Below are 22,547 nucleotides of genomic sequence, written 5' to 3' on the forward strand. Positions count from 1 at the left end.
AGGGCTAAAAATTCCCTTCCTTTCAGAATGTGAAACCTGTGTTTCAGCTACTGCTGTGGCCAAGTTTGATGCTTGCTGATGACTTCTCTGTTAGTGTATAGTCAGGGTTTATTAAGATGGTATTGTTTAGTATGTACAACTGTGTTATGTATGTACAACTGTTTTCTTTTGAGTAAAACAAAAAAAAATTGGTGTAGAATCTTTTCTATCTCCCCTCTTAGTGATCAAACCAATGTTTTGAGAGGTAGATAAATGGATGTTATTCTGATCTGCTATCCTTTTTTTTTGTTGACTTTGCTGCTGTCACAAGGTAAATGTTGGTAGCACTAAAATATTGCTGTTATTATCAATATTTCTACACTTCTATTAGTGGAATACTGTAAAAGTTATTACAATGTGACCTGTAGTAAAGGACAGCTAATATGAAATGTGATATTTACAAACATTTGCATTAGACTGTGTGATGATTCTGTTTAAGGCATCTACTTAATACACAGTAGTAGTAATCTGGTTTTCCCTATGCATGTTTTATCTCTTACAAAAGCTTGGCATTCTTTAAATTTGAACATACATTATGTTTAAAATGCTACTTGTATTATGGAAAGCAAAACATATCAGGGTCTGTACCAAAACAAACAATTCCTAACTTATGCAGGGCTGTGTTTGGAAAACATAGCATGTTTGGAAACTGCTGCTGACTATGTGTAGGAGAATGAAGTTATCTCTGCAAGGAATATCCAACCTTGACCCACGTGTCTTCTTCAGGTATTATAATTTGACAGGAGCCACCAGAGAGAGCACAGTGTCATTGAAGGTGCAGTTTACTTAAGGAGAATAGTTTCTATTTCATTGGAATAATTGAGTCATGTATAAATAGCAACACTGGACAAATACAGCATATTAAATGTTAGATGCAGAGCATGGGATTTTAGATCTGGTATTGTTGGCAGACGCATCAAATCTTGCAAAAAACAGCAGCACCTGAGAACATGACACTTACAAGATTATACAGTGCTGAAAAGTCACATTTACCACCTACTCAGCTATATTATGTAGTCTAGTCTTCTATATTCTGTTAAAGGCAATACCAGTGAGAACCTATGTAAGTAAAATTTAGGATTTGTGAATTACCTGCAAAGACATAGTCCTCATTTTATGAAATTAAATAAAGAAATTCATAGCACCACATGAGAATACCGTCGGAATAATCTGGAACATTCATAGCAGTGCATGTGAATATCAGCAGAGTGATCTTATGTAAAGAATTTATTGGTTGTCTTCTGTGGAAACACAGTCTCCTACTTTTAGGCAGACATCTGTATTATTTAGTACTGTGTTAAGCAGCTCTCCTTCCTGGTTGACTGGAATCTTAGATTAGCTATAATCACTGCACGTCTTGTGATTTTCCCTTTCTCAATAGGTGGTTCATGTCCATAGGAAATATCTTTTTCTTTTTTAAATACCTTTACTTCCTTTAGTCTTGGTTCACTTTATAAACAGATAAAATGGAAAGTGTGTATTTCTATGTAATATCCATATTGCTAAATATGCTTTATGTGCTATCTAAAACTAACTCACTGTTCCACAGAATGTCTGAAAAGGGTAAAATTCACAATTATGATCCCAATCTGGACATACAGCAACAAGCTGCCAGTCTTACACTGTCAGTACATACTTTTTATGTCTCCAAGTTTATAGTTGTATTAATGAAACACTCTCAAATCCTGTGATATGCTTTTGCCACATTTTTTTACACTTTATTGCTATAGAAGGCTGCCTGGGAATTCAGTATCCATAGTGTACAACAACCATCATGTAATTCCACTAGAAGTCAGCACAAAACTCTGCACTAGTTCCAGTGGGTCTTTTGCCTTCCTCAGGCAAAGAAGGCTCCTGATCTCTTCTGCAGCATCTCTAAAAATGTTTCTAAGGGAGTAGTTTTAGACAGAAAAAATTAGGTTATAAAAAGCCCCCAAACAATGTTGAGGAGAAGCCTTGTCCATCGGTCATAGCAAAAATTCAGTGGTTTGGACTCCAAGATTTCATGATTACTAAAATTCTTATGCTGGATCCTTTCCTGCTCCAAAAAGTTACAAGATTCATAGAGCAGAGGTGTGATTTGTGCTGCTTTTTCTCTTTTTCCATTAGCTTGAGGATTCTGTACAGCTTTGAGATGTGCTGCGAGAAATCTCTGCTCAACTGTTCCATTCCGAGGAAGGAAGTAACAAGCTTAAAAACTTTTAGAGGATGACGATCTAGGATTCTATTCTGCATGCCTGTAGAGAGTGGTACATCACAAATTAAAACCAATGGGTACTTATGTCACATCATCTTTGTTTCAGAGTAGAACAAGAAAATCTGGCCCTGCAGAATGTGAATGTAACTTGCATATTGTAGTACAATGATCTCTTCTTTATATAATACTAACAATCTGGCTTTAATTTTGAGCAAATGTTTTGTATGATTACACACAAAATTTCTTCCAGAAATACATAATAAGAAGTCTCTGTTTTATTTTGTTTCTATTATGATAAAAATTACTTTTTTGTCTTTTTTGGTCTTATCCTTTCTTTACTCTTAATCATTTCTCTTCTTATCATTTCCTGATAAACTTTGGTTGAGCATTCTATGCATCATTTTTATTTTCTTCCCACCTGAAATTTAGAAGTTAGACTCCTTATTAATGTAATCTAGAAAAAATTCTTCACGGACTTACACTGACATTTTCTTACTACTTATATTTTCCCTTCATAATGAGAATATTTCAGTTTCTTTTACCTCATTTGGGCTGTTACTTGGGGTTTGTCTTAATTTGCAGGTAGTACATGACTATTAATAAATTCTTCCTTCTCCCTATTTGTTTTCCTTCTGAAGTTTGTCTTTGCTTTTCTCCTCCTTTTCCTAACAATTCCTCTCTTTCATGGGACCAGCTATTGTCTTTGCTCAACCTGTTTAAGTGAATAGTATCATGAACTGACACCCAGAAATTGTTCCCAGCTCGTTTGCAGGAGAGCCTGAGCACATCCTTTTAAAAGTTTGATGGGGCTTGGTTTCTGCATAGCCTAAACAGATCTTTTTGCTTGCAAACATCCCCTTATATCTTGTCTGTCTTCTAAAAACACATTTGCAAAACTATTTCTACAAGCTTGAGACAGCTTGAGGGGGAAGGCTGCTATCTCAGTGTCTTAACACCCTCTCAGGATCAGTCCCTTAGGGGGCAAGAGGATCATCATGAAGGCCAGCATTGCTGGTTTACAGAGTAATGGAGATTATTGTGTATTCTAGGAATAAACATCAACTACTCAAAGTTCCCTGTAACTGAAAGAGAAAAAAATTTTAAAAACTAAACACCCCCCCCCCCCCCCCCAAACAGAACAACCTATTCTACCTCAGTGGTAACATTTGCATGTATTTCTCATCCTTCTAAGTTCTCTATACCAGCTGAAAAAGAAAAAAGGTAGTTTTTAATTAGGTATTGCACTATAGTAATCTTATTAGCATACTTTGCTAATACACTACTTTGATTGCTTCAGTATTTTATTTTTCTTGTTAAGTTTAGGGGTTTTTTAGCTTGGAAATAGATGTAATTGCCTGAAACTACTCACATTCAGAGAGCATATGTACAATTTACTGGAAATCGTGTTCTATTTAACATCTGTAATATCTTAATGCCATTGTATGTTTTGGAGAAGTTATGTTATAAATTCAGGAATAGAAATGTGAGACAGAATAATAAATTCAGGAAAACTAGTCCCACAGTAATACCTAGTACTCTGGTGCATAGGCCAATGAAAACCTTTGGAATATTAGTCTTTTATCATTTGTTCAGTCTTAAGTGCACACATAATTTATTTGAATATAATGGTTTTCTGGGCATCATGAGAATCATGTGTCACAAACTAGTGCAATCTTTAGCTGTTAATTACAACTAAATGTCTGTACTGAATTCCTATATTAACCAAATTAGAAAAAAAAATATCTCTAGCAAGGCTGTAGGTTGTTCCAAAACACTATTAACACACTTTTCAGAAAAACCTGCCACACATAGACATGATCATTCAACAAATTATCTTATTGCTTGCTGATTTATTTTAATTTTTAGTACTTATATTTGCCAAAACACAATGAAAATACACAGTAGGAAACCTGCAACATTGATCTGACTCACTAAGAATGTTTTCACTCACCTCTGACTTGTCTCTGCTGGGATAGTCTACTCAGTACTCAGTTTCAACCTGTTCATTGAGAAGTTTGCATTGATGGCTTCCATGAATACTTTCTGCCAGAAGAAGAAAGTGTTTTCTCTAAAGATATTTTAAATATTCTTCTTGTTGGATAGAATCCAGATTCAGACTAATGAATTAGGGAGTCTGGTTAATATGGAATAATTAATGAGCCAGCAGCAGAGAAAGAACTAAAAATTGAAAGATCAGCTTGATTTAAATCATAAATTAAAAACAGTAACAGGTTTTTTTTAACATTTCTGAACATAACATTGTGAGGAATGGCAGACCTGAATCCTTGCAGCATCTACCAGGATACGAAAATATACAAAATATGGTTCAGATTATTCTATACATTTTTTTTAAAGCTTTTACTAACTTCAAGATGCTTCTCACAACTATTTTATGTTTAGATAACCATTCAGCTTATTCTACTTAGCAGCCTAGGTTAACATGTGAAGATTGCATGATCAACATGATTTTTAAAAAATGTTTATCTTCATAATTTTCATGATATGTCTTTTAGTAGAAACATTACATGACTTTAATTATATCTTTATATAATAATAATGGACTCTTGAATTTAGTGACTAGGTATCTACTATTTCTTTTTGTTCATCTTATTTAGAGTAGCTTTAGTCTTCCCCTAATGTATATTTTTCCAATCCTGTCAGAAGCAGAAAATTTCTCTTTATCATTTTGTGTCCTTTCTTTGCTCCTTACTCTTTCCTTCCATTCCAGCTTACAGAAGTGTAAGCCTTGTTCTTTTCCTTTTCCTTACTCATCTTGCCCATTGGCTCATGTTCATCACCCCTTCTGCCATTCCCTTCTATCTCCCTGGTTGCTCCCATGCTATCTCTGCAGCATTTGAGAATTTGCTGAAGCACAGATGGCAATTAATCTCCCTGAGTTCATCCACAAATAATCATGTTTTATTTTAAAGAAAGGCAATCTCCATTTTATAAGGTCTACGTTTTATATATTATAACTTAATGAGAAAATAAAAGTTTATGTGAACTGTATTAGATGCTGCAGAATAACAATATATATAAAAAGTTACTGTTGTAATACATTTTCTTTAAATACAGCTACAGACACTGTAGCTATACTGCAATACAATTCTATCTGGCTTTTAAAGACATAGTTGAGTGATTGTCTCAATTTTTTAAAATCTATTTATTCTTTGCTTTATAGGAGATCCTTTTCCCTTGGAATAAGTCTGGCTATTTCATCCCATGTAGTCCGACGAGTAGAGATTTTATGACCTCTCTGTAACAAGTGGAGGAGGAAGAAATTGATTTCTATATTTGGCTAGTGTTTGGCTATATATATTTTTTCTTTTTGTGAAAGGAAGGCTTAAGTGAAAGTTATTCCTGTAGATGCACAGAAGGCTAAGGAAAAAGCAGAGATCTCTTAGTACACTTTTTGACACAAGCAGCTCAGTGGGAGACTCAGCACAGATGGTTTAAAGGGCTGTTGTAAGGACTGAAATAGTCTCTGGACTTCTCAAAAGTCCTAATCTCTTTAGGGCAATGATAGCTTGTAACCGAGCACACAGGGGTCTGAGAGAAGCTGCTGCTGGCAGAACTCCCAGACTTCAACCACTGGTGAAGGTCGCAATTGTTTAAAGTATATAATACAGGAATTGAAAGAGTTTTTATGGAATAGTCACCAAGTTGCTATTTGTTTTTGTAACCTTTTTTTAATCACTAATGACAAGATAGGCATATTAAAACATGCGTTTGATGTTAAAAAAAAAGCGTTATAATGGCCAAATTACCATATAATCAGGGAAATGGGATTTTTCAATGTGATCAGAATTATATATATTAAAATAAATTTAATCTTCATCATCTCAGACCATCTACAGTGTTAAATTTGTTTCACCCTTTTGAGTTGTTTACGTACCTATTCCATACAGTAATCAACTTACTCCAGTTTTCACTTGAGTATGAAACAAAAAGCAATGTAAAAAAAAAGGCTGGAAATACTTTGGTATTAGAATCTTAGGAAAAACATAACCTGTCTCATTTCTAGAAGCATTCATTTATAGTACTTCTCCCATCCCCATTTAGGTCAGAAGTTTAACTGCATTTTTATTACATTTTTTAGCATAGACTTGAATCTGACTTTGAATATTTTGAAAACCATTCAAGCTCAAAGATATTTTAATGGGTTTCATTGTATTGTACATGTAAAATGTGTATTGTGAGTTGTCTTTTGGGTGATGATGAAAAGTGTGCTCCTAAGGAATTGTTATCATTAAATATTTCCTTTCATAACAATAAAAATATTAATTGCCTTGAGAAAACATCCATTGTGGGTAATGGCATGTCAAAATTCATCTGGCAGATCCTAATTGTTCTCAGCCTTATTTTTTGTCTTGCATTGTTATGAGGGGTTGCTATCTTGACCTGGAGAATAAGATTGGAACTTAGTACCGCCTTAAATCTGCTTATTACCATTTTGTAAAGAGTTGCACAGCTCCTGCCCTGTCACATCAATAAACTGAAAATTTACTGTGGCTAGTGTTTTGGAGAAGTTCAAGCAGAAAACTGAAATCTGCTGATCTAAGGCTATGGTCAGTAGGAATGTTTCCAAGCTTAAACAGAGCAGAGAGGCGCTACTGAAAATCTTTTCACTAACTGGTCATGAGAGAGCATTTAGGAGGCAGATCCTTGAGCCAATGTTGAACTTCTAGGCAGTGCTGGGCAGAACAACCACACAACCCAGGTAACCTTCTCTGTAGTGAACTGAGCCTTCTAGGATTCTGCATGTCACACTGCAAGCCATCCCTCCGTTGCTTCAGCTGTGTCTGTGAAATGATGTTTTAAAGCCGCACTATAGAAGAATTCCAGATGATCTGACCTCATTACTTCTGGAATGATATGTTTCTGGTTTGAAGGAATCTCTCTTGATGACTTTATTATTCTGTGTTGGACACTTGGTCCACCAGAGAATAAGTGGGAGAGTAATAATGACAAGATAGTACAGACTGACATTGCAGCTTGAGAACTACTTGTATGTGCAGAAAGTTTTATTGAAGAATGTATCTTCTATAACATAAGTACTGGATAGGATGTGTGACTCAGCTGATGTGTCAGATTTCCTTTTCCTTTTGTTTTTTTCTTTTCCACTTCATTTAGAGAAAAAAATAAACTGAAAAATAACTGACTTTTAAATTAATGTGAGAATTTTTGCTGTCTTACCTACCCAGATCCATTTTACATTTAATTAGATTAAATGACTCAGTGTTTCTTGTATCAATGCTATTTTATTTCAAAGTTCGTTCCTGTCCTCAGCTTCAGCTGTCATTATGGCACATCAACACTTAAACGGACTCCAGTGTAGAAAGTTTGAGACTTAGTGGGTCTTAGTGGGATTATCTCACCCTGAAATTTCAGTCAGCTTTAAATATTTATGCAGATAATTAATTTTTGCTGTTCCTTTACAGGATTGACATCTTCAAGTATGTGATATATGGTGTAGCAGCTGCATTCTTTGTATACGGCATTCTGCTGATGGTGGAGGGATTCTTTACGACTGGTGCCATCAAGGATCTCTATGGAGATTTCAAAATCACCACTTGCGGCAGATGTGTGAGTGCCTGGGTAAGTGATTAAGAAGGCTTTTGTACTTATAACAAATTCATCATGCTTTGTATATTTTTTCGTGCCTTGTGATGTTTATTTTTCATTTTGTGTTTCTTTAAGATTTTGTGATACCTCAGTTCAGTGTTTAAAAATTACAGCAAAGGAGAACAGAGCGTTACAAACGTTCTCTGTATTGGTTAAATGCTAAGTAATTCTTGCTACTCAGGAGTAATGAATTCCACCCGTTGAATGAGAAAGCTCATTACCTCAGCAATGTAAGCTGTACTGAACAGGACTAAACTGTAAGGCCTACAGCTCTACTGGGAAAGAAATATTTCCCTTACTAATATTTTCAGTTATTTTAGGAATCTTGCTTGTTCCTCTTTGGAACAAGCTGAAACCTGTCATCAGGTTCTATTTTGTTTCTAAATGGCAAAGAGTCCATTATTTACTCCTGTGTTAATCTCTGATTTGGAGAGACCATTCACTTATGACCCTGGAAAACCTAGATTCAAAAAATTCCTATTTGTACTAGGACTTAAATGAAAGTTTCTCATACTAAAATTCCTGACTGTTTCAACTGGGATTATTATTTTAACATTTCTGTTCAGTGTCAGGTAGGTAACAATTTTTTTTTGGTATTTGATTGTTCTGAATCTAAGGTAAGAGGCCTGTGCACTTCGTATCTTTTGGAGTTGGATAAATCTGCAAACACAGCCTTCATCAAAACCTCATATTTTGTGATGAATATTAAATGAATAATACACCCAAATAGATCTGTGTGTTAAAGTACACTTATTTTTATGCTGTATTAACAATAAATAATATATGAAATAGTAGGCAGGGTTGGGTTTCCCACTGTACTCTACCACAACTGTCAACACTTATTAAAGTGGAATAGAGTCTAAACAAATATAAGCAATAGATACTTCCAGTTAGATGAAGACTATCAGAGCTAGTATTTTGGATAACCTGACGTTTAAGGTTAAACTGGACACAGATGGTCTAAATCCTATGAAGTGGGGAATGCAGTATATATGTCATCTCTACATAAATGTAACCTGCTCCAGAGTAATCCTGTGTTTTCATCTCTTTTTCTTTCATTCTTGTCATAAATGTATAATTTTGGCACTTTTACTAAGATTGCTTTAAAACCTTTAAATAAATATATAAATAAAGACCGAGAACATTTTATGTAAAGAGCAGTCATTGCTTACACCAACACTGCTTTCACCTCCTGGAAAGAAGTCTCTAATCTGTATTCACTGAGGACCTACTAAGCTAGTTCCAATTCTGTATAGAGCTGCAAAATTTTCAGAATATTATTTTTCTTCACAGCTCCCGTGAATGCCTGTCCTCAGTACTGCAGCAGAGCAGTGCTGCATGCTCTCACAGTTTGGATAACTGTAATTCTATAGTACGTGTCTAGAAGAAATGAACAGTTAAACAGCTATTCTATGGTTAATATCACTGTTAGTATTAGTGATTCATTACATTAATTCCTAAAGAACCTTACTTTCCTCATCAGTAATAATTTGCATTGCTTGTGTTTTACTTTGAGAAGCCCTGGGTTGATACACATTGTGCAGCTGAGGTTAAGGCTATACACTCTTTATGGTCACAATTACAATAATCCATCAATTAGTTTGAGTTAAATACATTGTGGTCATTATTGTTGAAGTCAGTGGAATTTTTTTCTTTTTCTTGGTGAAAAACCCCATGAATCTGTTTGATTGCTTGTCTCATTTTGATGATATGTCAGTAAGATTGTTATACAAATGTCTGGAGTCGCTTTTGATTATTATTCTGGCTTTAGTGTCTGTGCTCTAGAGAGTATGTGTCAATTAAAACTTGATACCCTTTTTGATTAGGTCGATTTTCATTGTCTCATCCTTAAAATTCCTAATGGGAAAACAACATTTGAGATTTGGGAAAAAAAAAAAAAATTTGGAATTAGAAAATATTTTAATCCGGCAATGATGTGTTTAGAATTTATTCAGTTCCTTAACACATGCAATGACATAAAGAAATAGGATAGGACCTAAGAACAACAAAAAGAAGAGTGGAGAGGTAAATGAAACCGAATCAGTGCTGTATGTCGAGGCCAGATTGTTCAATTGTTAAAAATGTGCTGTAATAAATTTTTTTGGGTACAGTTGCCAAAATGAGATAATGCTGTTGAAAGGAGTTGGCAGATACTACAAGCTGCAAGAAAGCTTCCTTGTATACAGTTTTGAGCTAGTAATTTTGTGAGTATTAAAATTTAATCTGTCAAAGATTAAACAGTTGGTTCCTTTTAGCAATGCCTTAATACTAACAGAAATGTACACACAGGATATTTGTTGTTTTGAAAAACTAATATTATAAAAATGGCTCCACATCAAAAGCACCTTTGTAAGAAGCCCAATTGTGACTATGATTTCACATCAAATTTGTTGATGTCTTTCTAAATAGAAGTTTAGCATGTTACAGTCTGAAAATGAAGTCCCTCATCTTTACTGTTGTCACTAGTTGTTTGTCGTTAATATTTTGCACGAGCAAATTTGTTATGTCAGTGACTAAACCTACTTTGAAAATGGAGGAAAAAAAATCAGTAAAAAATTTAAAGAAGGCAAAGTTTATTTTAACTTGTATTTCTAGATATGGAAATATGAAAAGCAGTGGCTTTTTCTCAAGAAATATTTTTGAAAAGCAGGCTTTTCAGAACACTGATAGCCAACATCTGAAGGAACTTTTCATGTGCCCTTCTGACCTCCCTCCTCAGCTGCAAATAGCTCACTTTCTAGCTCTGAATAGGAAAAATAGGGTAAAAAGAATTTTTTTTGCCTGAAGTAATGGAAAAAGAAATAGCTCAACCTAACCTTTCCAGTGACAATATAGTTGACTAATCAGCTGTTTTGAGCATTCAGAGGCTTAGCATCCAAGTCGTGTCAGTGCTGCCGTGGAGTAGAGCCTCTCACATCTGAGAGAGGCCTTGTGAAAGTGACAGTGAAGACTCAATGTTTGCAGACTTAATTTACTGTGAAAAGTAAAAAAAAAGCAGTAAAACAATACCAGTCACATTCAAGGAGGAATGGCTTTGTCTCTAGTTTTCATTTTTCAATGCCTGAACATGCTTTTAGGGTATTAAATACACAGTCATATATAACAGTTCTACAGCATGATTGGTAAAGAATGGGAGACAGGCCTGAAGCCAACTGTAACACTGTTTTCATGTTTGCAGTTTAATACCCTTCCTATTTATATTCAGCTCCGTTGGTCATGGAAAGCCTCATTTACACCTTGTTTTCGAATATCTGCTTGCACAGTCAATAGAAAAAAATGAACAAAGAAACACAATGACACTTTCCCCCTCATTTTATGCTCTAAAATGGGAAAGGGGGTTTGGGGTTGTTTTTTATTTCATCAGAAAACATATAATTGGTGGTTGTATTTCTATTTCTTTGTATCTTGCTTTTCAAAAGAACCATGTTAAGGCCATGAAAGATGTTTTATATGCTAAACTGCACTGACATATATTTTCTGTGTCTTTAGTTTTAGGATTATTTTATTTAAATTACTGACAAGGATTTTTCTGCCTTCGAAAATAATTCTGGGTACCTGGTTACCTATGTGCTATTTCACACACGCTTCTTGAGTGCCTAAACTATAACATGAGCTTCCCAAAATATTTCCAGATTTTATTTTGCAAAAAAAAATGGAAGCTGCACAAATGTTTTGAAAAACCATCTGTGGACTCGTTACTTCATCTTTTCCTTACCAGACCAGTTGTTCTAGAGGCAGTGAAACTGCATCATATTGATATTCGATTCTTTGTGTAACAGGAAGAAGAGAGCTCAGTGCAGGCTCATCTGGCTTTCCCACCCAGAACAGATGTATTATTTCTGAATGTTAGAAATGAAGTTCTCATTTCTGAAGATTAGATACCCTGTCTGGATATTCTGGGGAAAAAATGCTGAGCTGACAGACAGGGAGGCCTTGCTTCTGATTAAATTCTGCTCCATCTGAGGAATATAGTATGCTTCATACTATATTTGTGAGAAATAAAGGACCTTCTCTCCAAGACAGCAGATATGCTTATGGGTCCAGAGCCCTTTAATCCAATCTTAACTAAGAAAAGTATCTAAAAATCTCTTGTCCCCCTACATGTTAAGTTGTGCATGCCGTAAGTCATTTCAGAGAGTGATATGGGAAATGGGGAAGGTGAGATTCATAGCGCTCTGACCTTTCAGATTGCTCAACTGAATACCAGAAGCATGAATTTTTTCCAGAAATTACCCAGAAGCTAATGGAGTAGTTAATTTCAGAGGTAATATATTATGACACAGATATATCCCACCTAATTAGGAATGTCACTAAGGTTGTCAAGAGAAAGGCTTATGCTCCTTCAGCAGTTAAAGGAGAGGGAGGCTTAGGCAAACTTTGTCATATGAACTGAATTTTTTTGTGACTGTCCTATTTTCTGCAAAGAGAATAACCCTTAAGTCTTTTAAGTTATGTCTTTCATGTTAAGCTCTTCAATAACTGTATACATTTAGTTGAATGTATCCTGCCTGGCCCCTTTAGCTGGAACTTAGGTGAATAACATTTGCTATCTAAACACTGCTGGAGTTAATAGATGAAAGAAAACATATTAGCAATTTTATAGATTGTTGGAATTCATCTTATCCCTGGATGCTAGACCAGTTCTTTAGAGAACTCTGTTCCTTGCAGTCTTCTGCTCTTGATCTTGAAATAGGAAGAACAAGCCCCAGAAAAAGTTCAAAATTCAGTTGAATGGTTAAGAGAGTCATCTTTATGCCATTCTCTCCCAACTGCATTGCTAGTATACATATGGTATCTACAAAAGAAAGAAGAAAGCAAGTTATTTTTTTCACTATTTGTTATATTTTTAGAAATCTTTTGCAGTGAGCTCAGAAATTATTTTGTTATACGTTTCTAGTTGCTGACTCTAGTTTTTATCTGTCTTATTTCTGTAATCTGTTCAAGCCTTTTTGTTTTTCTTTATTGTATAGTTCCAGATTTTCCCACTCAGGAATATTGCACCCATAAAATCATTCTTTCATTTGGTATTCCTTTTCTCCCACAACTTGCCATGTGTTGTATATTCAGCGTTCTTGTTGACTGCAGTGTTCATTACTTCCTTTAATAGAGGAGTGGGCCAGACATTGTAATGTTCCTTGCCAGTACCTTCTCAGCTTCTCTTAGTCTTGCTGCTAGCTGATAGCAATGTTACTGCTGGTGATAAACCAGATGAAATGTTTTTGCTTCAGATTGTGCTGTGCATCTTGCACATCGATGACAGATTTTTTTTCTTGGCATATGAGCTCAGTCAATAAGTATTTTTTGTTAATTAAATTGCTGTCATGCATTTCCAAAGTATGCTTGACTTTGGGAGAGGTTGCACTTTCTCCATGGGCTCTTTCTATTACGGATCATCATAAATTGCTCAAGATGATAGCTTTATTTCCCCTACGTTCAGGTAATCCATCTCAGCTTTAACTTGAATGTTTCCTCAGATGATGACAGTTTTCCCTGATCCTTGTTTTCAGCTGGCCAACTTATTCACTGCATCTAGCATCTTACTCTTTTTATAGTTATTTAAGCCTTTGAGTATCAGTGGAATTATCACAAACTCATTATTTTTATGGTGAAAGAAAACCCACAAAAACTATATATGTTTGTTCTCTGTTCATATGAAAAAGCTTTGTTCATGTGAACTGCGTCTTCCTATTGATGTCTTAGGAATTTATAGTTAGCTTTGTAAATATTTTTGGCATTGTTTGCACAGGAAGGAGGGAAACTTTTAAATTTATCATTTAAGGTCACAGTAAAAGCTTAAAAATCTGTGTTATTGATTCTGAATGCTTGGCAAGACAGGAAACAAGCAAGGAAGGTCCCTACCCCTTCATTTTCACATGGACTTCTCAAAGCCCACTAAGAATATATCAGGAAAGAGCACACATAGGTTTTTTTTGACAGCCAAGTAAAAAGTTTGAGTGACACATCTGTTTAGAGTTATAAGTATTATTTCTACTTTCTAGTTTAAGCTTCATTGGCTTGTGTCCAACTACAAACCATGGAAACTTCCTGAAAAAATGTTGCAATTCAAATTTTGGAAATGTGAAAAATGTAAAAAATCTGTATTGTTCAGTCTTTTCCCAGCTGAGTGATGTACCTTCCTCTGTGTATAGAAAACTTGTCATCACTGAAAACCATTATATTATGGTTCAGGATTTTATAAATAAGTTATCAGCTATTTGCTAGCATAACCTGGAAAATTTACTACTAGGATTAGCCTACAATATCAGGGAAAGGGTAATTATGGAAATGATTGTTTTTCTTACTTTATGTCTTTGAATTGAATAGTTATGTGGCATGAACATAGAAGAGCACATGAAAAAGGGGTATTTAATGAAGAAATCTAATACATATTCTAAAAAGCCAGTTTTAAAACCAGATTATTTATCTTTAATCACATTTAAATACAAAGCGAATATCTTAGGTATATTCCCAGATAGTACCTCCTATTGCTGGAAAAACACCACCAGAAACAAAAACAAAAGGAGGAGGATAACTTTGAGAATGTGAAAATATAAGCATATGCATTTTGAGAAAAAGTAATTCCTGTTTGAATGATTGTGAAAAAAAGTACATAAGAAATTCTACTTTTGTCAAGCAGCAGTAAAAATCCAGTGCTTTCTGTAGGGCTTCAGAAACCTGTCAGACTATAAAAATTATTGTCTTGCCTGAAGGACATATAAAATAACTAATGATAACAACTTTAGGCAACAATGCTACAAACCCATCAACATTCTAAAAAAAATTCAGAAATAAAAAATAAATTAGAATGTTTGATTTACAAGGAAGTACCAAAGAGAGAAATTATATGATCTTAAGGTAAAACTTGTATTTGTATCAATGCAAAGCCATCTTCTTCAAACTGATATTTCATCGATTTGTTTACTAAGCAATATTTCAAAAAGTGAAGCAATTTGTTAGAGAATCATTTCTGAGGTGACTGTGGAAAACTTCTCCACTGCTACCAATAAATCAGCAACATAAATCAGAAAGTAAGCCAGCTTTCTATATGCATCTAAATGATTTCCAAAGCCATAGAAATAATGCATGGAGTATTTTAACCTTGAAATACACATTTAAAGAAAATTTTAGAAAAATGTATGTGCGACGAAAAGCAGAAAGTAACAGTGAGAATTGCTCCTAATTTTGACAAAATCAGGTTTTTTTTCTTCCACCTAAACTATCTGTAGAAGAAAAATGTTTTAAAAAGCCCAAAAAAACCCTGGTCCATAAAATAAATTCAATTTTCTTGGATTTCATATTTTGCTAGTCATATATTTTAAAAATCAAAGGAAATTCACATTAGGTAATATTTAGTAAATGAATGAATTTCAGTTAGGCAAACATGAGAAGTCTGTCCCTCTATGAAGAGAAATTTAGACCAATACTGGCTTTTTTTTCCTCTCAAAGCAGTTGATTTGAATGCAAGCCAAGGAGGATCAAACACATGACAGTAATAGCATACCATGAAATCTATCCATGTTTCAACAAGACTCTTGGAGCTGTGCCTGAGAGTATAATATGTCATAGAGAGAGAGAATGAACACGTTTTGTGGAGGAAAAATAATAAATGTCCAAGAAGTGATTGTTAGCAATGAAAGGGATACTACAGACTAAGCAGAAAGGACTTTGCAAGTGTGTGTTTTCTGTGGTTTGCAGTGCATTGAGTGGTAATATCAGAACAGCAGTCTCTTCCAGCAGCATTGTATATAAAATGAGACAAGTTGAAATACTTTTGTTTCATCTTTTATTTCTCTCCATGAATGAGGCGTGGATTTGGAGATGTTAATGTTTGGAATGGAGATGTTAATTTGGAAATGAGAATGTTAGAGGCCGTTTCCTTATGAGCTACTCAACAGTCCTTCTTAAACATACTAATGTCTAAAGACATCTACACAATTTTTTTATTTCAGTTTCTGATTTATTTACATTTAAATAAATAATAGCATTTTTGGTTCTAGACAACATTTTAGATTAAGCAGCAAAGGCTGTTCGAGCTTCTGCATTGTTAAAATATTTTCCAGAGGAACTCTGCAACTTTTTTACTTGCTCTTTTTCATATTTGCATATGGGGAATTATACATGTAAGATGCTGTTGCAGAAAAAAAATCCATTGGGAAGAGGTGGAAATATTTATGTAGAGATTCTTCTCTAAAAATGAAAAAAAATTTCAAAAATTTGCTGGATGAAATCTGAACCTCTCGAAAGAAGAATTAAACTGCTGTGGGGTAATAATACAGGTGACAAACAGGAGCAAACTTTAAACTACTCTGTCATAAAAGTTTATTCATAACACGACATTATTGAGTCTGGACTGTTGATGTAAGGTGTAGTCAGAACTCTGCACTATAGAAAACTGAATGCAAATAAACAATAGGCCTAAAGTGGGAACCCATGTAGTTCTTTAAATCTGACTTGTACTGAAGAGAGAACTGTGCACTCTATCAGTACTCTACCAGTACAACTTCATCAAGACAAATTTCAGCATTTGAGAAAATATGTGTCAGCTGCAATTAATAATTTTAAAAGAGTATGTAAATGCATTTATGCAGAATGCGCACAGGGTAAGGAGACAGTAGCAATAACTCAGAGGAATTTTTTTCTGAATAAAATGAACAAGATGAAGCAGAAGGCCTGATAGCCAAAGGTTAGTTATGAATCTAAGGTTGGGCAAAGTGCTAAAACTAATTAAGTTTTTATTAGTATTGAAAGCAAATATATGGACAATCGAAAGTGAATGGGACATTTGAGAGACAGGGCAATTCAGGAAATAATTGAAAAGATCTTTCTGTTCATGCATCTGTGTGGCCAAAAAGTCCAACACAGGGCCTTGTTCTGATATTTCCTGTTTTGAAAATGCACCCAAAACCAGGACTACACTGCACTGCAGAGGCCAGCTGCTTTCCAGTGTTCCCATCAGAGACAGCCAGGCTAACCCCGGGCTTATCCTGGGTGAGGTCCAGCACTGCCAGGAATTCATAATGAAGCATGATAGGCTTTGGCCAGGATGGATGTACATGATCTCTGTAGATACCGTTTTGATCGCTGGCAAAAACTGTCAAAGACAATTTCTGAAGCTGCGAAGAGGTTTGGAAGGAATGTCTTAGTTCATGTAGCTGAAAGTAAACATTTTTTGTGGGTGTGTCATAGAATAATAAATCCAAATGGGATGGAAACACAGCAAGGCATACATCTTTTTGCAAGTCTCTGGGCTGAGAGCTCACATCAGGGAGTTCATATAAAATAAATACATGATGAGATTCAGAGAAAGTGTAAAAGTAAGTACTGAGTGGTTTGGAACAAAGATAAAATTACATGGCAAATGAGTTTTCTAGAGTTAAGTTTTATTAGGGCACTTAATTTGTTGCTATGTTTCTGTATTATTTTTCTTGTTGTAAGCAGTAGTGTCCTCATAAAATGAAATGAATGAAGTTTAATTTGGTTCCTTTTCATTCCATGTCTGTCTGTAGAAAGATATGATTTCACTGTCTCTGTCCCTAGGGCCACTGAAGCCATCACACAATGTTTCTTCAGCGGTACTAAAATATTTATAACAAAACTAAAACAAGAACAGTGTTTGAAATTTAATGAATGTGCTTTTCATGGGACAACTACCCATAAATTAAAAGAAGGAGGGGAAAAAAAAAAGGAGTAACTGAAATCTTGATCTTATTAAAACAGATACGATTTAGGTAATGTTTTCAGTGGAAAAAGGATTTCAACCAGATGTGACCACCAAGGAAGTTGTGCTCCGCACATATAATTTCAGAATATACTCTGAAATACCTTCTTCCTGACATTGGTCTGTTTTGATTAAAATAATCATTCTATAAGGTTGATGATTCGCCTACTTTGAAAATTTATAACTCAGAAAAGCCATTACAGGGACTGAAAAGCTTACAAAATCTGGCAAGAGTGTTTTGCCAGCCATGGGGATGGTACAAAAAAATAACCACTGAAAAGGTTGAAGATTTGTTTGTTCAAATAATTATTCATTTAACTATTCTTTGCAAATGTGAGCTGAGTTTAAATTAGTGATCTTTTATCTTCATGATTTGGCAGATGAATTTCACTATTACCTCTAGTTTGTTTTGAGTTTATGTGTTTGGCCTTCTTAGACTGAAAATCAAACTGATCAGAGAAAGTAATTCTCACTATAAACACAATAGATAGAATGCTAAAGAACAAACTGTGATATCTCTTTAAGGTGCTATACTGCTATTTCAGAAACCTTTGGCTTGTCATGTAGCAGAATGCTACTTCAAAGGAGAAAGATACCTTTGAATCTCAGGAGGCTGATCTCTGAATTTAACTCCTGGAGTGAACAGGCTCCTTAAGCGTTACTTGTAAGTTCTCTAGAGCAAAGAGGGTTAGGTTGTAATAGCAGAGGAAATTATCTACAAAAAGACTTTATTTTTTCCTGTGCTTATTTTTTATAAAATAATTCACATTTTCATTCAATTATAAAACAAATTTATAAGCTAACACCTGCTATGGCTAGAAACTAGTAATTTGTTGTGCAAGGTTAAACATTTTTACTTCTCTTACAGGAGGAATTATATTACTGCCCAGATCACATTTCTGTGGTTTGCTTCACTGATATCAGTGATAGCAGCTTTCAGGCATAAGCTATAACTACCACATGGTTTAACTTGAAGTTTTATATTTTAGTCATTCTTACTTAAAAGAAAGGAAGCTTACGCATTTTTTCCTGTCTTCTTGGTGTTCTTGGTGTTATGCCACGTAATTAGGCACATCATTGGCCATTGGCTCTTCAGCTGAAAGTAACTGACAGGAAAACTGAAGTTCTTCCTTTTCTAAAATACGTTTTTAAAATGAAATCATCATTTGAGTGACTTTTCTGAAATACTCAACCGATCAGGTCCATGTTTTTAAAGAGAATCTGTTCTATAAACAAGCATGCAATTCTCTCTGAGAAGGCAGCTCTTATGACTCACAGCAACTATCATCTGACAGATTTCTATGGCTATCATTTTATGCCCAAGGCAGATTTTTTAGAGACTAATAAGCTCTTTTTTCCCCCTCTTTGCTATACCAATGCTTTGTATTATCTGAGATTTTAAAGCAGGCTTCCTCATCTCTACTACAGAACAGAAAATAAATAGATATTAAAAATAATTTGTAATGCTCATAGTAAGGCCAATCTTTTTTACTCCATTTGGTGTTAATCACAAAATAGGAAGATTCCTAAATCTATATGGAGCCCAGTCATAAAAGCAGTTATTACATTTCAGTAATGTAACTAATATAAAAAATTTAGTACTCCATTAATTTATTATGATTTGCTACACTGAGACATAATAAATTCATTAAATATTGTTATTTCACTAATTCTAGAAGACTCACAAGTAAGACTTCAGACTTGCTTGTGTTTGACAAGCTCAGAATATAGGCTAGGAGGCTGATTTACTTTTAAAACACTTGTAGAAGATAGTCAACTGAGAATTTAAAGTCTACACCAAAACAGTCTTATTATTTCTTACTCCTGCCTTAGAAAAAAAAGAGTGCAAGTCTTTAGCTTGATAATAAATTAGGATTGGACACAGCAGTTTAGTTGGGAATTCATAGCCCTGAATCTACATTTCTAAGTAATTTTCCAAGTAATTATTTGTAAGTGCATGCCTGGGGCTGAGCCAGATGTTGTTTCACTAGCTTTAACACTGTAATATGGAAAGGAAAAAAGAAACCAGTAAAACAACAACAACAACAGAAAGGTATTTACTTGTGTTATCTCTGCAATAGATGGAACAGAATTTCCAATATATAAAGCCACTGACACATGGAAAGGTCTACTGTAATATTCAAGGGTCCATATTTATTATGGACTTTGCTATCACTTTCTCTGTTTTATCAGTTGGGTTTCTAGTAAGTGGGTTCTTGGGAAAATTTGGAGTGGAAGACAGCCATTATCTGCATGAATGCATTTTTTGAAATCTTTATGCATAAATTAGAAACATCAATTTTCCTTTTAAACTAGCTGGATGTTGAGTGAAAAGTTAAAATAGTTTGTAACTCTCAAACTGGTAGGCATGGAGGTAAAGTATGAGTATTGAAACATGGACTTCTAACTAAAGAAAAGGAGAGAAAGTTGATATCAAAGGTATTAAACAACTTTGTGAACTACTTCTACAAGTCTCATTCACCTAGGGACAATCAGGAAAATTAACCTGAAGTAAATTTTAAACTGGATTAATTAAACTTCATTAAATACCTATGTAAATATACTTCCTCAGAATAAAAATTAATTTTATTTAATAATATTTGGAAGTGAGTTTAAGTAAATCAAATTAAGGTCTCTTTAATATTGCTTGAGATCATCCATCCTATAACTTCAAAGCAATAAAAGTGCCTCATTTAAAATTCAGACCTTTTGTTTTGGATTTCTTTTCCTGATCAAGTCAATGTAGATAAGCCACCCTACTACAATATTTAGTACCATTTACAACTGCTTAGAGTCTGACCTTATTTGATTTCCATAACTAAAATTTGAATTTATATTAGGCTATTTTCTGTATTACGTGATGTGAGGGAACTTATATTTAAAAAAAAACAAAAAACAAACAGGAAAATATCTTCCATTTTCCCCTTATTTACTCTTTAAGGTTTAATTTTAAGCAGATTGTAGACTAGCTTATTCAGCTTCCAAAAATATTTCTTATTTCTTATTCTCAGAGCCAATATTTTTCTGAGGTAAACAGTGACAAAAGTGTTAGTGTGCTGACACATTTTTATTTCCAGTAATGTGTTAAGATTCATCAGCATTTCTGAAGCTACCCAATGCTGGGGCTGTTTGGATTCAATATTTGGAGACTGATTTCCACATTTTACTGTGTAGCCTCTTCATATCCTTTCCACAATATATAATGAAAAGATGGTTTGTTATTGATGAGGGTGTTTCCCAGTGGTCTCAGGCCAGCAAAGGAGCAGCAAGGTAGCATGTTTACGTATTTACAAGACATGGGTGTACCAACATGACTGCTGGCTGAGAAGGCAAGGAGAGAGCTCAATGCCTCCCGAGAGCACATTGCTGCAGTCCTGAGACTTTTCGCTAAGGAAAGCAAGCATGTAGCCTTTGGAGAACATATGATGCAGAGCATGTAATCTACTGTGTTTCTTATTAATAGAAGTAACCACCCTACTTTTCTTTCTGAATGATGAATTAGATTGTATCTAGACCCCAAATATATCTGAATGAAATAACAGAATGGTAAAAATATAGTCTCAGTGGTTCAACACAAAATGGATTTGCCAGTGAGATTTTGTGGCAGTCATAGAAAAAGGCTCATTTATATTAAAAGCCCAATTTTAAAATCAGAAGAAGCAAAACCTACAGTATTTAATTTTAATTTTTTGCATCATGATTGATAGTGAAATATACAACCATATCTTGTCCTAACTATGGAGTAGTGGTGATGAGAGAGAGGGACAGATACACTTCACAAGGCATGTAGCTGTCTGTACTTCAGGTGCTGTGCTGTGCATCCATCGTTGGCACAAGAGTGAGAGGAACATGGAGTAAGCTTGCATTTCTAGAAGCATAATTCTTCTTCAGAAACATCATGTTAGTGCTCTGGCATCATTTTGACCTGATCATTAATAGATTATCAGACCACAACCATAAGCTGAATAAGGACAGAAACAGACAAAGCCAGTCACAGATGCATTTGTTACTTCTCAGTGGCTCCTTTTTTTCCAATGGTGTATCAGTTAAGCTCTGACTTACCACTGGTTTTGTTTTTCCCTCTTTTACTGCAGTTTATTATGCTGACATACATCTTTATGTTGGCCTGGCTTGGCGTTACAGCTTTTACTTCTCTGCCTGTTTACATGTACTTCAATCTGTGGACCATTTGCCGAAATGCCACCGTAGTGGACGGAGCTAATCTCTGCTTGGATCTTCGCCAATATGGTATGTAAAGAAAAAGCACTAAATGAAAAGTAAGATTTCACAAAAGAAAGCATTCCACTGCTTTGCTTCCATGTATCTGAAATGAACTGTTCAGTGTTTCTGAAACAACTGTTTAGTGTCTCTCTCTTCCCTTTTACACACTAGTCTAAGTGTGTAAGAGGCAAACTGCATTTCCATACCTGACAAAAATTGAGTCAACCTTGTCCATCTTCTCAGAGTAATAAAAATCTGGCATGGGGCTTCTGCTTAGTCTCTTCTTTAGAAATTGCTGGAAATTTTCTAAAATGCTTAATTAGTCATTTATCTGGAAAATTACTCTAGTCTTGTGGTAGGACACTGACTTGGAGATGTGAGATCCTAGGGTATCAGCTGTCTCTGCAGAGGTGAATTGGGACATGACAAGATTGATTGCTTCCAAAAATTTTGATGAGGATCAACAATACCAATAGTAACACTCTTAAGAAAGAGGTTAGAATAGTGTGGGGATATGCATCTATGTGTGTTTTGAGAGGATGTGAAATTTGGATAGAAAGGGATTTGTAATCTTAAAATGCCTGAGAATTCCTGTGAGGGTAATTCAATTCCTTCCTTCTACAAGACTGATTCGATTCTAATGTTGTGGTCTCAGCAGTTTCTCAACCCACAGAGCTTTGGGTAATCATAGTCTCTACAGACATTTTCTTGTCTTTTGTTTCCTTGGCCTAAAATAAAATAATAGTA

The 22,547-nt window shown here is 34.7% G+C and overlaps 1 protein-coding gene across 1 annotated transcript in view; it reads left to right on the plus strand.

Annotated features, from left to right (window-relative positions):
• Positions 1-22,547, plus strand: part of GPM6A (glycoprotein M6A) — a 121,510-nt gene that overhangs the window by 88,529 nt on the left and 10,434 nt on the right. The window contains exons 3-4 of the mRNA XM_032109708.1: positions 7,678-7,834; positions 21,674-21,827. Coding sequence (XP_031965599.1) covers positions 7,678-7,834; positions 21,674-21,827 — 311 coding nt within the window. The remainder of the gene's footprint in view (positions 1-7,677; positions 7,835-21,673; positions 21,828-22,547) is intronic.

Source organism: Corvus moneduloides, chromosome 5 (genome assembly GCF_009650955.1).
Source record: "Corvus moneduloides isolate bCorMon1 chromosome 5, bCorMon1.pri, whole genome shotgun sequence".
Lineage (NCBI taxonomy): Eukaryota > Metazoa > Chordata > Aves > Passeriformes > Corvidae > Corvus > Corvus moneduloides.